Source organism: Halichoerus grypus, chromosome 1 (assembly GCF_964656455.1).
Source record: "Halichoerus grypus chromosome 1, mHalGry1.hap1.1, whole genome shotgun sequence".
Classification (NCBI taxonomy): Eukaryota; Metazoa; Chordata; class Mammalia; order Carnivora; family Phocidae; genus Halichoerus; species Halichoerus grypus.
The window spans coordinates 94,377,678-94,394,041 of NC_135712.1; the positions used below are offsets into that span (position 1 = coordinate 94,377,678).

The 16,364-nt window shown below is 38.6% G+C and overlaps 1 protein-coding gene across 8 annotated transcripts in view; it reads left to right on the plus strand.

The window, feature by feature from the left end:
- Positions 1-12,374, plus strand: part of MECOM (MDS1 and EVI1 complex locus) — a 535,065-nt gene extending 522,691 nt beyond the window's left edge. For all 8 annotated transcript variants that reach the window (XM_078069479.1, XM_036118315.2, XM_036118317.2 and 5 more), the window contains 4 exons: positions 2,083-2,227; positions 5,676-5,912; positions 6,777-6,960; positions 10,795-12,374. In XM_078069479.1, the coding sequence (XP_077925605.1) occupies positions 2,083-2,227; positions 5,676-5,912; positions 6,777-6,960; positions 10,795-10,929 (701 nt within the window). In that variant the 3' untranslated portion in view covers positions 10,930-12,374. The remainder of the gene's footprint in view (positions 1-2,082; positions 2,228-5,675; positions 5,913-6,776; positions 6,961-10,794) is intronic.
- The last annotated feature ends 3,990 nt before the right edge of the window (positions 12,375-16,364 follow it).

Here is a 16,364-nt window from a genome sequence, read left to right on the forward strand (position 1 = left end):
ACCATGACCCAGTCTCATACGAGACTTATGAATCAGGATTTCCTAAATTGCAGGGAACAATCTTTCCACATATTGGTACAGAATGGGGCCTCCAGGCAGGCAGGAGTTCCAAAGTGGCAGCCCCAGAATATCATGCTCTGAATATTAACTTAGAAACCATGGCTGTTTTTGCAGAGGTCCTACAGTTCAGAGAATATCCCCAGGGTAACTTTTCAGAGATTAGTGATAGAAGATTGTTGACATGATCAGAACAACCCATAGCAAATGATAGTGGTGTGTGGTTTGGGTCACAAATTCTGATGTAGAATTGAGTTAAAAGTGGCAAAAGAAAACAACAACAACAACAACAACTAAAACTAACCTTCCCTTAACTCAGATCTGCCAGCACATAGTTAGCAGAAGAGATGGTAGTTTTTCTTGCCTTTGGCTTCTAAAAGTTAGATAATAAATCATTAATTAATATTTGCCAACTGGCCTATGTGTTTGGAGCCACACTGTGCAGCCATAAATTGTTTCAAGAGAATCAGGAAAATGACTTGGGGGCAAGGGAAGGAGCAAGCATGGGGTTCAGGAAAACAGATTTTAAAAACAGGGAAAAGTTGAAGTTGTACAAAGTAGCTATTTTACTTAAGGAAATTATTTTATTATTAGTCCTTCCTCCCCCGTACACAGGCACATGGCTTACGACCTTGGGGGGTTACTACATAGAATTATATTACTGTTCATTTCCCTCTAAGCCAAAAGTCAAATGATTATGGTTTAAAGATACCAGATTTTAGAGACAGAGGTATAAAGCAATCAAAGTCTAATTTGGCCACACTTTCCAACCACGTGCACCCTTACGGCATAATCCCATAATTTTTCTAATCAAACATATTTAGTTTTTGTTTTGTTCTTTTAAGGATTTATTTATTTATTCCAGAGAAAGAGAGAGGGCGGAGGAGAGGGAGTGGAAGAGGGAGAGAGAGAATCTCAAGCAGACTCCCCACTGAGCAAAGAGCCCGATGTGGGGCTCCATCCCAGGACCCCAAGATCATGACCTGAGCTGAAATCGAGAGTTGGCTGCTTAACCGACTGAGCCACCCAGGAGCCCCTGATGAAAAGTATTTTGGAAAATACTTAAATGAGTTAAAAATGAAAATGTCCAAGTTCAATACTTATTTGTTGACCCAGATTATAACTTTATGCAGCTGAGAGATGTTTTCCCCTCTTATTTTGTTCATCTATAGACTATTAGGATGAACTGTTAGATTGTAGATATCTTGTGGGAAAGGGAAACAGCATGAAGCGAGTGTTGGTATACATTTGACCACATATTAGGTCTCTGTAGTTGTGTAAATTTATAAAAACCTCACCACCATCCTGTGAGAAGGCATTCTGATTCTGATTTTATAGGTAAGGAAGCTGAAGATCATCCTATCATCAGCAGATCCCATATTGTCCTTTTAATGCTGTCCCACCTCAGTCTCTGGGCTGGTGTGTTGAGTCTACTGACTGCCTCACCCACCAAATGAGAATACAGAGTTTTTGGTATGTTCTCAGTCTTTATTCGGTAAGGTGCTTTAGCACAGGAGCAATAAATACAGATTGACTGCAACCAGGACTGAGTATACAGTTTCTTCTGGCAGAATCTATTTAAGACTTCTTTATAATTTGCCTCACACTATATCCTCGTTATGTGAATGAAAATGTTCTCATGTCACAGTGGCAGTGGGAGGAAGCTGTGGGCGAAACATCTTTGGGAGACTGTACCTCATGACTTCAGTGGTTCAAAATATTCCCCAAGGGACTTGAGTCAGCATGCATGCGGTAATTTGGGAAGACACTGGCCTCCTGAAGTTACCATTATTAATATTCAGAAGAGCCTGTTTTAGGAAACACCGATCAAATGAAGAAGGAACGAGCTTCAAAATAAGTTGCCCTCTCGCACTGGGTGTTATGCACAAACAATGAATCATGGAACACTACATCTAAAACTAATGATGTAATGTATGGGGATTAACATAACAATAAAAAAAAGGTAAAAAAAAAAAGTTGCCCTCTCAGTGGCCGTCTTTTTCTCAAGAGGCTCTCTCCCCTCAGGTACGGCAACGTCGTCGCCTCATTCCGAACTGGAAAGTACAGGCGCGATTCTCGATGACAAAGAAGATGCTTACTTCACAGAAATCCGCAATTTCATTGGGAATAGCAACCACAGCAGCCAGTCTCCCAGGAACACAGAGGAGAGGTAAAGCTTTTCAAACTCTCTGATTTCTGAAATCAGCGTGTTCCGAAGAGATTTGCTGTGCTCACTTTCGTGACACTACTGTAACTCCTACCAACGGTGGCTGGCATTTCTTTGGTGCAGATTAAATACCAAATGCTCTTCTAAGCGCTTTCCGTGTATGAACTAATTTAACTATCGTAGTAGCCCTATGAGGCAGCGACTATTACTATGTAATTTTATCAGTGAAGGAAGGACGATATCACAGGTTAAATGACGTGCTAGAGGCCACATAAGTGATTAATAAATGGAATTCCACCTGGGCCATCTCGTTCCAGAGCCCATGCTTTTACCACCGTTCTGTTCTGCTTCTCTTGATAACTAATTAGAATATTTTATCAAAACTTGCCAAGCAGAAAGGAAAGCCACCACAGGGATTCAGTTGATTCAGTAGTGGCTACTCTTATATATCATGTGTATATTACAGATAACGTAACTATATGTACCTGTGTGTGTGTGTGTGTGTATACATACACACACATATATATACACACACATTTGTGTGTATATATGTACATATCTATATATAAAATACCTATTGAATATCATTTAAATATCTTTTACCTAGAAAGCAGTTGAAACTTCTTGATATGATTCTGTCACTACTATAGGCTCTCAGGTGGATATTCATTTAATTCCGGCATGCTTGTTTCAGTGGGTACGATTATCCTTGTTTTTAGTGACCTGGTGCCCTGCTTACCACTTGTCATCATCAACATCAAGCGTATATGGCTTAATCCCTAAAGAAAAACTTTTAATGCTGCTGATAATAATAATTAATACTTATCTAGTATTTACATTTTATGTGATGTTAATGAAACATTATTCTACCAAAATTACCAGATTTAATTTTTCTTATCTCTAAGTTATAATTAAATACCTGATATTGAGAACTAGATTTTTTTGAACACAACTATCCAAAAGCCTATTCAACTAGGATGTTGTGTAGTCAATTTTAACGTCAAATGAAATTAATGAGAAAGCTCTATTACTTTTCATCACACCAGTATTATTGTTATAGAGTCCTTTATTTTTTGATGCTATTAAAAGTCAAACAATTGTTTTAGGTAGTTTTTACATTAAGCCAAGCTTCAAATAAACATTATTTCCCCAGATAATAAAATTTTATGGACAATTCTGCTCTTCACCTTATTTAGGGGAAAAAGGAGAGGAGATCTGCTATTACATGGCCCTTCCCATCTTCTAAGAAGTCTGATAAGAGCTATGACTTTGTGCAATTGGATGTATCTTTTCCTCTGCTTGCCCATTTGTGTGTGTGTGTGTGTGCACGCGTGTGTAAAAGAGACACAGAGAGATTGGAGGGAGGGAAGGAGATGAGCAGATGGTCAGAAATACACAGTAGTAAGAACGAGTAAGAGAGTCACCGTCTTACATTTTGATAACGACATTTACATGATACAAATAAGAAATGTTGAACAGAAACCACCATTTGGGTTCTGAGATGCCTTTTCAGATTTTCTAGCCCTTACTTGGGGATTTGTGAGCCTGCATATAGCTGCGACATCTGGCTTCAACATGTCCAAACAGCACAGACGTAAGAAGACTGAGTCATTTAACTTCCCCCCTCAACTCCTATCGGGGCTACTTTTGATGAATAATTTATCCCCCATAAACTGCCACATTTGAAAGCATAATTAACAAATAGGCTTTCTTAATCATGTTGGCTTTGTTACGTTTGGTTTTCATCCATGCATTCTTTTGTTCTTTTACTTTTTCTTTCATTTTTAAAAAATAACAGTTTCAATCCATTCAAGCTAGCAAGTTGGCAGTGTATCTGGAAACTAATAATTTATGTCTGTGCAAAACATGTATTCATCATTCTTTGATAAAAGTGGTTAAGAGATTGGCTGTATAAAATGGTTAATGATGATAATACGACTGTTTTTAAGATTTTAACTATGTGCATCTGTCACACCCAACATTGTTTTGTTTATTTATTTATTTGCCCTGAAAAATCTAAATATTAAATTATACTCATTTTTTTTTTACATGGGAAAGTGATGGGGTACATTGCTGATACCTGATCTCCCATAAGCTGAAAAATAGTTCCATTAAATATGAATAGCGTACATTTCTGTAGCAGTAACTTAAATTTCAACAAGCTTTCTGAACTTGGGGAAGTGCCTTAACTTCCCTGGTCATATGTATTTAAAAAGAGGAGGTTAGGGGGAGACACTGTGTAGTTCAAAGCATTTGTAGTTAATTTGGAGCGAAGTTAATTTTGACTTTTAAATACTACAATGAAACTTAAATTCAATTATACGTTCTTTTTATTTTTTAAGATTTTATTTATTTATTTTAGATAGAGAGAGCAGAAGCAGGGGGAAGGAGAGGGACAAACAGACTCTGAGCTGAGTGTGGAGACTGACATGGGGGCTCGATCTCAGGATCCTGAGATCATGACTTGAGCCGAAACCAAGAGTCAGGAGCTTAACCGACTGAGCCACCCAGGCACCCCTCAATTTGTACATTCTTTATGTTTATTTTTGAAGCCTGAGAAATTTGTCCTACTTTTATAAATGCTCTCAAATACATTAAATTGGGACTTCTATGTAATTAAACCTTTTTTTTATAATTAAACTTTTGAATCACATAATACAATCCTTGTGACCACAAACTAAAGTATTACAAATGACTTTTAAAATATAATATTCTTCTTTTGTATCACATTAGACATGCATGCTATGTAAGCTTCAAAAGATACTTGCACAATTGCATTTTTAGATAATTGCCCACCCCGATGTTCTTCTGGGAAACAGGGAACATTTTTACATTCAGACCATCAAGGATAATTTGAAAACAGTACAAATAAGTGAGCTTTCAATCACTTCCAAGTTTGAGCAGGATGTCTAAGTGGCGTACACCACAAGTGTCACCTAGAAATATCAAATACCGCGTGGTCCCTGACAGCCATCTTAACATTTTCTTTGAACTCCTAAATTCACTTTAGGCGTGTGTGTTCAAGTTTTTATCAGTGTTGTTCAGGAATATGAATTTTCCAGAAACCTATTATTTTAAATGGTGGGCACTTATATGGTAATTAGGTAACATTACGTAGAGAAAACATTTGTAGGCTTTTTATATCATCTATAACAATATCATTTATCAGGCAAAGGTCGGATAAAGAATAGGAGCCTGAGACTGTTTTTCCAGCTCTGCCAGAAGCCCCATTTATCCTCTGAATAATCACCCAATTATTGTTTTCTTCATTTTCTCATTTGTGAAGTTACATTACTTTCCCATGGTTGCCATAAAGCATAAATAATGAAAATTTACTATAGAAGTGCTGAAAATCTAAACTGTTGTTGGGAAGACATGAGAAGAGAGCTAACTGCACGCTTAAAAATGAAACCAATAATGGGACCTGTTTCTTTTTTTATGCTTTTGAAAGAATGAACGGCAGCCATTTTAAGGATGAGAAAGCTTTGGTGACCAGCCAAAATTCAGATTTACTGGATGATGAAGAAGTAGAAGATGAGGTGTTGTTAGATGAGGAGGATGACGACAACGATATTACTGGAAAAACGGGAAAAGAACCAGGGACAAGCAATTTACATGAAGGAAACCCTGAGGATGACTATGAAGAAGCCAGTGCCCTGGAGATGAGTTGCAAAACGTCCCCAGTGAGGTGAGCGCCTGGGGTGACATTAGTAAATAAGTAGGAGTAGATACGTATATGGTTGCAATTCCTTCTGCTCTGTTTTTCCATTAGGGCAATATTTCAGGACATGGCAGTTGATGAGTAACGAATCATCAAAAGTACATTTGAATTAGCAAGGCATATTTGGTGGATTCATTTTGAATAGGTGAAAACAAGGTAGCCATCAACATAATCCACAAGAATACAAATGCATCGGTATTTGTGGAACCTGATTAACCTGAAATGGGAAGAATAAATGAAAATTAGACGAGTACCCAATCATTTATTTAGACTCTACCTGTAAAACTCCAAGAAAAATAGAGATTTCAACATTATCTAATTCATTCAAAAATCTGGTACGTTATTAGTCAAACAGCGAGATAAGTTGCACTTAATTTGATATGTAATAATTTGAATCACATAACCTCTACAGGTAGGTTTTTAAATGGAAAAAAAATGAACCAAATAGTTAAATTTATAGGAATATTCTATTTTCATATGGAGAGTGGGTGCTCACTAAATATTATCATCACTGACTTTATTTTAAATGGACATTATAAACCTACAAATTGTATCTCCACTGCATTGCTGACTCCACATTGTTGACTTTAACTCTGCCTCTTATGTACACTTGATTTAGTTATGAAGAGTCTTAAAACAAACGTGTTTTTAAGATACAGTATGTGTAGACACTTTAAAGAACCCAGTAATGAATGCATGCTTCTTGATACTGCAAATATAATACGAAGTTTGACAGCTGTATGGATTCAGATGAAAAGTGATTTGGTTGGATAACAAACTGAGAAAGAAAAAAAAAAAAACCCTCTGTGCTTTCCCATTGGTTCATTTTAGGTATAAAGAGGAAGAATATAAAACTGGACTTTCTGCCCTAGATCATATAAGGCACTTCACAGATAGCCTCAAAATGAGGAAACTGGAAGATAATCAATATACTGAAGCTGAGCTGTCTTCTTTTAGTGCTTCCCATGTGCCGGAGGAACTTAAACAGCCGTTACACAGAAAGTCCAAGTCACAGGTACATGTTCTCCCGCAGCACAGCGTCACGGCAGCATCGTGCCTCGGGCGCCAGAAGCCAGATAGTCTCTCTGGGCAGTACTCTAGAATCTGAACAGGTTCAGATGCTTTACTCAAGATGTTCCTACCTTGACCCTATGACCAAATCCAAGATGGTTAACCAATACAGCCGTGAACATGGCTGCCCTCCGCACAGACGCTTCCATGAGAAACCTTCTCCTCCAGTAGCTTTTCCTTTACTTTGCAATCTCTTCCTTCTGTAGAGATAGTCCATAATGTTTGCACCTATTTCTCTATGACTTCAGAGTGATTTTCTAATTGCTTTGCCTCTGTAATTCTTGTCAACCTAATTATATTTCCGGACTTCTGGAATGTGAATCCTGCCTTCCATTTTTTTTGGTCCCTTATTAAATGTAGTTAATTAACAAGTCATCTAATTATAGCTTTTAGGAGTAAACTGAGGATCAGAGATGAAAGGGGTTGCCCAAAGTCTGCAGCAACTTACTGGCAGATCTGGAAATAAAACTGATTAAGCTTTAACTGAATGAATGAATGAACAGTACCCCACGTTCATTGGGCTCTACGGCATTCTGTCAGCGCTGTGAAAACAAAAATAAATCCATTTAAGGATCTGTAAATACCAATTAAAAGAGCCTCACTTGTTTTATCACAAAATAAAGGAGGTCAGTATTTTCTGGTGACATCCCTACTCAACCATGTTGTTCATTTCACTCAGGTCAATCCAAAAAAAAAAAAAAGAAGAAGAAAAGAAAACTTCTTGTTATTACCATATTTGTTGGTCACTTTGGTCTAATTGATCGTGAGCCCATTTTGTAGGTGGCCTGACATAGCAGACCACGTGAGTGCATTGGCTTGTACATTTAGAAATGCTTTCCTGTTTGGCTGAGATGTTTTGGCCTTAGCCATTTGCTCTTAGCAGCAAATGTGGTCATATCTCAACTAAGGTGGGAAAAACATTGTGCTAGTGGGATAGTATCAATTCTTAACTCTCAGTCAATTCAGTAAAAATCTAAGGTATCATGGATGGTAATAGGCAAGATGAATGTTCTTTTTGCGTTGAAGTAAAAGAAGCCGCCCCAGCACCGGAGTGGCTAGCTGCATGAACTTTAAGAACATCACTTCATGACTGCGGGTACCACTTCTTTGTAAAGTGGGGTGACTGGAGGCCATATCTAAGATCTCTTCCTGCTGTATGATTCAATGGGGATCAAAATTAATTTTTCAGTTTCTAACATTAAAAGTAAATTAGCCAGAGTAGACATCTCATTTTTACCTGGACATAACCGGTTATTAGAGGTAGCGAGTATTTTTTTAAAACCCTTGTTATCCCATTCTTCCTTCCTAATTGATCAGAGAGTTACTGGGGGATTCAGGCTTTCCTTCCTTTTTTTTTTTTTTTTTTTAATTTCTTTTAATTATTCCACCAAAATGCTTATAAGACACAGTACCTAAAAATTCCTGAAGCTGTCAGGAATGATTGAAAGCAGAAGGGTCAGAGAACCCAGAGATAACAGATGTGATCTATTTCAGTTCCAGCATTTTGACATAAAATCCCTGCCCAGCTGGACTAACAATTACCATCACAAGAAATACTAGCGTATTTCTCGTATTTTTCGTGCTACTTGATCATGTCATATATATCAGTTTAAATATGGTCAGGCCTTTATGCAAACTAACTTTATTTCATGAGACTTTTTATTCATTCATTCAGTTGTTATTCACTGTCAGTGATGTGCAGGGAGGTGATCTTTGTGCGTGAAAATGTTTATTTTGTTTGATTACCGAAAGGCAAATATTCTATATTTACCATTTTCTAGAATCTGAGTAGAGATAGATGACTTACTCAAACATTCATATATTTACTGTGTGATTTTTATAGTGACTGAATCCAAGATAGTTGAACAATACAACAGTGGCTGCATTCGACATAGAATCCTCTTTGAAAGTTCCCATCCCAAAAATTAATTGCATGATAATGGGTACTATTTATGTCCGGCACTCTATGTTAGTTAGCGCTTGTAATTCCCTCACAGCCCTTGGAGGCAAGTTTTTGTTGTTATGATCCCCATTTGGTAGGAGGAAAGTGACCTTGAAAGGTTAAGGAACTTGCCCAAGGTCACACAGCTAGTTGAAGAGAGGCCAGTTAGAAGCCAGGAGTCCAAAATTTTCTCTAGGTTTCCTTTCATTTTTCCAAATATTGGAATAGGTTTTGTTAAAACCATTTCAGAATACTCTTTATCTTGATCTCTGAAAGTGGGTACCTGATAAAAATAAAGTTCAGTGCTCACCTCACTCATATTTTAAACTCTTCAAAGGACAAGGACTGTATATTACCTTATCATTGATTCCCTAGGACCTAGCACAGTGCCTGGCAGAGAGTAGATGCTTAAGAGATATTTGTTATATGTCTGTTGAGATTTTGTAGAAGGCAAATTGCATACATAAAAGTCAAATGTGTACATTGAGAGCAATGACCCAGCAAATCACAAGCAGCCTACAAGAGCAGATTTTCTAACCGAATGCCATGATTACGGAAGAAACCACAGATTGGCCACATGTCTCAGCATGACTCTCAGAGATGAAATTCTGCTTAACAACAGAGGCATTTTGTCTTTGTTTACAGACAGTGGAATGTCTTTGGCAGGACTTTAATGATTCCACTGCAGCAGCATTTTGACAAGCAAGTTTAGCAGTGGATGAGACCAACAATAGCAAATCAACAGTGAAAAGTTCACTCACAAGTCAAGACCAAACATTTCATTTGACTATTTTACTTGGCAGCAAATGGGAGATTCTCTGAACAGTTATTTAGAATTGACATGATAATAGGGAAGAAAGATCACTTCTTCACAGAGCACCGCCATGTACCTTCGGCTTGGCAGACACTGGAGTACAAGTTGGTTAGAACGTTGTTGGGTCTTGCGTTGTGTTTTACTTTTTGGTAGAGCTGACTTGATCTACCTGAGCTCACAAGGTCTTTGGGTGTCAGCTTTGAATATTTCAAACACGGAGGGAAACCAGAGAAAGGACACTGGATTCAAAGTAGGGCAGAAATCAGTTGTGCTTCTGCCTCCTCCACTGTCTAGTTGAGTGACTTGGGGCCAGTCGTGTCACCTTCAGCTCTCTCCGTTATAAAGTGCAGGAGTCAGTGGGACTGTGTCCTCTGCTAGGACCCCAGTGCCATCAAGGCAGGTCTATGTCCCATTCATATTTGCAGTTTCAGTCATAAGCACACAATAATATTTTTGGTGACTTGAGCAGGTGCACGAACAGTGGATGGATGACGTATTTATGCTTAGGCAGGGGGTGACTCGTGTTTCTCAGTGGAGACGCTGTTGACATTTTCGGTAGGACAATTCATTTTTTTTTTTTTTTTTGTCCTGTAGGACATGTACTTTTGTGGCCCCTAGGCACTGAAGGCCAGCAGTAAAGTCATGTCATTACGATGACAAAAAGGGGCTCCAAGCTTTTCTTTTTTTTTTTTTTTAAAGATTTTATTTATTCATTTGAGAGAGAATGAGATAGAGAGAGAGCATGAGAGGGGGGAGGGTCAGAGGGAGAAGCAGACTCCCTGCCGAGCAGGGAGCCCGATGCGGGACTCGATCCCGGAACTCCAGGATCATGACCTGAGCCGAAGGCAGTCGCTTAGCCAACTGAGCCACCCAGGCGCCCGGCTCCAAGCTTTTCTAAACACACCCATGAGGGATGCTCCTACTCAGAGTCCTGTCCCCCCCTAACATGCACCAGCAGCATTCTTCAAATTAAAAGTGATGTTTTCCCGCGCCACTTACCGAGTCTTTCCTTTTTACCCCAGGCATACGCTATGATGTTGTCATTGTCCGACAAGGAGTCCCTCCATTCCACATCCCACAGTTCTTCCAACGTGTGGCACAGTATGGCAAGGGCTGCGGCGGAATCCAGTGCCATCCAGTCCATAAGCCACGTATGACATTACCAAGGTCGACCAGAGTGGGACCAAGTCCAACAGTAGCATGGCTCTTTCATCTAGGACTATTTAAAAGACTGCTGAGCAGAATGCCTTAGAAACCTGAAGGGTCACTCATTTAAAGTCTGGTGACCTTAAACTGAATGCTTAAAAAAAAAGAAAGGAAAAGAAAGAAAGAAAAAAAGAAACTATTTATTCTCGATATTTTGTTTTGCACAGCAAAGGCAGCTGCTGACTTCTGGAAGGTCAATGCAACGTTATTAACGTGATTCGGTGAGAATGAGCAACTTGTGGGCAGGAGGCGTCTTCGTCCGCCCTGCCCTGGGCTGTGGGCGGGCGCGAGGGCGGTGGGGATGGCGGCATTGACACGAATGAACACTCCATAGAAACTGAATTCTTTTTTGTACAAGATCACCTGCCACATGATTGGGAACAGTTGCTTTTTTTAATTACAGATTTGATTTTTTTTCCTTTGTTAAAGTTTTATGTAATTTAACCCTTTGAAGATGGAAGTAGTTGGATGAAATGCACACTCGATTATTATAGAAACCGGTAACAGGGAGTCCTCGTTCCCCATTAACTTTTGCCTTCTTAAGTACATTGTGTAAAACTAGGGAAAAAGGGTATGTGTATATTGTAAACTATGGATGTTCCAGCGCTCAAAGAGTTTAAGTCAGTGAAGTAACCTGTTCATCACCAGTCCCGCTGTACCACTACACTAATAAAACGTTTGCCAAATCCTTGTAATAACATCTTAATTTTAGACAATCATGTCACTGTTTTTTAATGTTTAATTTTTGTGTGTGTTGCGTGTATCATGTATTTATTTGTTGGCAAACTATCGTTTGTTGATTACAATAGCACTGTTCCAGTCGGCCACTACTTTCTGACGTCTGAGGCACGCCCCTTTCTGAAATGCAAGGACCAAGGTGACTCGACCTGTGTATGGGAGTGCCAAATGGTGTTTGGCTTTTCTTAACATTCCTTTTTTGTTGTTGTTTTGTTTTCCTTCTTAATGAGCTAAATACGAATAGATGCAACTTAGTTTTTGTAATACTGAAATCGATTCAATTGTATAAACGATTATAATTTCTTTCATGAAAGCATGATTCTTCTGATTAAAAACTGTACCCCATATTTTATGCTGGTCGTCTGCAAGCTTGTGCGATGTTATGTTCATGTTAATCCTATTTGTAAAATGAAGTGTTCCAGACCTTATGTTAAAAGAGAGAAGTAAATAACAGACTGTATTCAGTTATTTTGCCCTTTATTGAAGAACCAGATTTGTTTTCTTTTTTTTTGTTTGTTTGTTTGTTTGTAATCTCATTTTGAAATAATCGGCAAGTTGAGGTACTTTCTTCAAATGCTTTGTACAATATAAACTGTTATGCCTTTCAGTGCATTACTATGGGAGGAGCAACTAAAAAATAAAGACTTACAAAACTGGTTATTTTTCCCACTGTGTGATATTTTTCCTTCTTGTGCAATTTTAGTTTCTCGTAGGGATCCAATGATTTAAAGATATGATGTCTGGGACCTTGATGCCCTGAGAGATACATGGAATGTCAAACATGTGTGTATTGTTTTGAGATGGCATAGGGATAGATCTTGACCCACAGGGAATTGGGACCCTGACTCATTCTTCCGAACTTTCCCTGTGCAGGGCAAAGTCAGGGCTCGTGTGCCACGCTGCAGGGTCCTGGGTCTTACTCCACGTCCACGGCGCCCATTCTAGTTAGGACAGACAGCGACCTACTGTTTTTCTACTCAGCTTTACATAGTGCATCCTAAAAGTTGTGATGATTTCAATTTTTGTCTTTAATTACACAAATACTCTTAACTGATTCATAAGACAAAAAAAAAAAAAAACGAACAAAACCCTTTAACTTTTCTATATTCCTTCTAAGTCTCTGTCCACATGCAAAATACCATTTTTTATGGTTATAATCTGAGTGGAGACATAATGTTGTGTTTTCTTTCTTTACTGTGACAGAAGAACGTCGAGGCATGTTGTTACAAATTCTTCAAATTAATAATTTAGCAGTTGCCCCATATTCCTTCAGGTTTGATATGCTATAATTTCTTCAACTGTTTCAATTTTGTTGAAGATTGAAGCTTTCTGATATTCACTAATGCAAGCAGTGGAATTTTAATTTTCATGCACAAAATTGATTCTGTGTGTTCATGTATGTACATGCAGTGGTGAAATGTGAAGAGTGGCATTTCCATATGATAAATTCTCTGGTTGGGGAGCAATTATGAATACTTTTTGCTCCTTAAATATAATGTCGATTGTTTTAGAATATGGGAATTTCAATTTTGGCTAACTATAGAGGTTTTAACAAGGCCTGAAGAATAAATAAGTATGATACCTAGAAATAGGTCCAAACTAATTTCTTCATTCATTTACTCATTCTTAGCCACATAGCCAGATACAAAGAGAATCCCGCCCCCCCCATTCTTCCTAAATGTCAGTAGTATAGGAATTAAATATATAGGGTATAAATATTGATTTTTTTAAATAGAAAGTGTGTACAAGGAAAAGCATTCAGGAAATCTACGTAAGCTATAAATCTGATCTATAAAGAAGGAGAAGAAGAATCTAGTATTGGGGACATAAGAAAAGTGGGGATCTGGAACATGCTGTACATTTTTCTTTCTTTTAAAGAATATACCTATAAATTCGGCAGCCGTTTGAATACTCTCAATGCTACTAAATTCTTGTTAGGCTTTGAGCATGACATTTCAGTTGTTTGCTAATACTTAGTCCCTCCGAATTCCAAAAAGGCTTTTTCAAGCCCTACAGTTCTGCTGTTTTTTTCCATTCATTTCGCCAGCAGTCCTCCACCGCGTGCCCCTATGGGGACTGGTGAGATACGGCGGAGACAATATTGGATTTGGAAACCCAAGGCCTGGGTTTGAGTTTTGGCTCCGCCGCTTCACTGGCTTTGAGGTCTCGGGCAAGTCACATACCTCTCAAGATCTCATCTATGAAACCGGGGTCATAATACTTGCTTCTGCTGCTACTGCATTGGGTTTCTGTGAATGTCCAAAAATCAAAATACGTTTTTGGAAATATTTGGTAAGAGTTCTGCCCAGGCAAAGCATTTTAGAATTTTCATGGTAGTAATTAAGGAGACATAATATCTGCATGTATCTACCATATGTGTGTACATATGTGTATCTATAGACACCATGCTAAGAGAAAAATTTTAGGATGTGACAGAAATCTACTTTAGACTATACAGAAGTAGATGTGGATGTTTTCTAGAAAACAATGTTAAGAGATATTTCTTGAACAAATATGTATCTTTGAAAAAGAAAGCTCAGCCCTTTGAAAACATAAGTTTTCAGTATAATTGTTGAGAGCTCTCAAAAAATTTAAGGACAGTCAAGAAAGCATCTTCAAAGAGTAAGCACCTTCATATTTTTATTTTCAGATAATGTCCATCAACCAATCTTATTTCTGTACAGAATAAATGAGTTCTCCATTTTTTAACTGCCTCTTCTGTCAGTGTCCTGCTGGGAATGGGCACGTCCATGACCTCAGTTAGTTATTACGGTGGGCCTGAAATAGGCAGCATTTCTCCTGTTTCACAGATGAGGAAACAGGAGCTCGGAGAGTTTAAGGACCTCGCTCAAAGGGAACGAGCTGGGAACTGGCTGGCTGACCTTCCAGGGGTGTCTGGCTCCTTAGCCTACTCTTAGCCAAGAGTCTCAGACCTCCTGATTTAGGCACAGCTAACGAAAATCCAAAAAGGAATGTTCCAAATCAAAGAAATATGCCCACAGAGTGAAGCTGTCAGGGATGCGAATGTGCCCGGGAGACACTTAGGCGTCTGAGTCTTGGCTGTAAAGAGTTTGAAAGGTGAGTGCCAAGCACTGGGTTCCAAGCTTTTTCTATTCAGGTTATCTCAAGTCAGAACCAGCAATACCAGTGCTTTTTTGAATGATCCTAAATGCTTCCTTAATGAGAGAAGAGCCTCAGTAATCTTGTTTGCAAATTCATAGCAGGTGGCTTGAGTTTCCTCCTTACCTTTTGGAAAAAAAAAAATGATTTACCCCAAACCTACATTTTGAAATTATTAACATGGAATGAATTAAGCCCTTTCTAAAATGGTTAGCAGACTCATCATGAGAGAAAGCAAATGTAGAAGCAAGGGCAGTTAAGAAGTTTGGACAGCCAACAACAACAAAAAAAGAAGTTTGGAGAGCCAGGCAGCTCTTCCCCCAGAGATTTAGGCTGGGGTTTAATTGTCTATTGTATTTCACAGAACCCATTTCTGAATATAAGAGGCTGTCCTCGGTGCAACATTTATTTAGAAAAAGGATGTAGGATGGCTAATATATATATAAAAAAAAAATCCAGAAACTAACAAAGGCTGGTGAGAGGGTGGAGAAATTGGATGCTTTATACACTGCTAGTGAGCATGTGGATCGGTTTGGGCACTCTGGAAGGGCTTCCAGACAATTAAAAATAGAACTACCCTATGATCCAGTAATCCCACTTCTGGGTAGATACCCAAAAGAAGTTCAAAGCAGGGTCTCAAAGAGATATTTTTACACTCATGTTCACAGCATCAGCGTTCACAGGAGCTGAAGAGTGCAAGCAGCCCCAGGTGTCTGTTGATATAAACAAAATACTGTGTCTGCTATACGGTGGACTATTATTCAGTCTCAAACAAGAAGGAAATGCTGACGTATGCTATAGCATGGACAAACCTTGAGGAGATGATGCTAGGTAAAATAAGCTAGTCACAAAAAGACAAATACTGTATAATTCCACTCATATGAAGCACCTAGAATCGTCAAATAGAGGTAGAGAGTAGGATGGTGATCACCAGCAGCTGGGAGCAGGAAGAAATGGGGAGTTGTTTAATTGAGGGAGAGTTTCAGTTCTGCAAGATGAAAAGAGTTCTGGAGATTGGTTGCATAACAGTGTGAATGCCCTTGCCACTGCTGAATTGTACCTTTAAAAGGGTTAGAATAAATTTTATGTTAAGTATATATTACTATAATTAAAAATAAAAATAAAATCCTGTTCTATCCACATGGTTCTTTAAGCTGAAAGAATCTAATTCTGTTTAACTCAAGCAGAGAAGCAAATTACCAGGGGGATATGGGAGAGCTCATAACAATTAGAGAGAAAGGTAAGGTATCAGGCCTAGGACATAATCCAGAACCAGTGAGCAGGCAATAGCGGAACGCATGCGCCACCACTTAGGCTGTTATCATCAAGATGAATCAATTACCACTATGTTCAGTCTTTCCTGTCACTTGTGTCCAGATTAAAATTCTAGGGGTAGACCATTAAATTGGTGCTACTTGAAACCCTACTTGATCAAGAGCACCATTGAATGCATCTAAAGGTATGGGGCACAAAAGGCCAGTTCCCATATAACTAAATTGAGAAGCTCCTCACATATAAGTGGGAATGA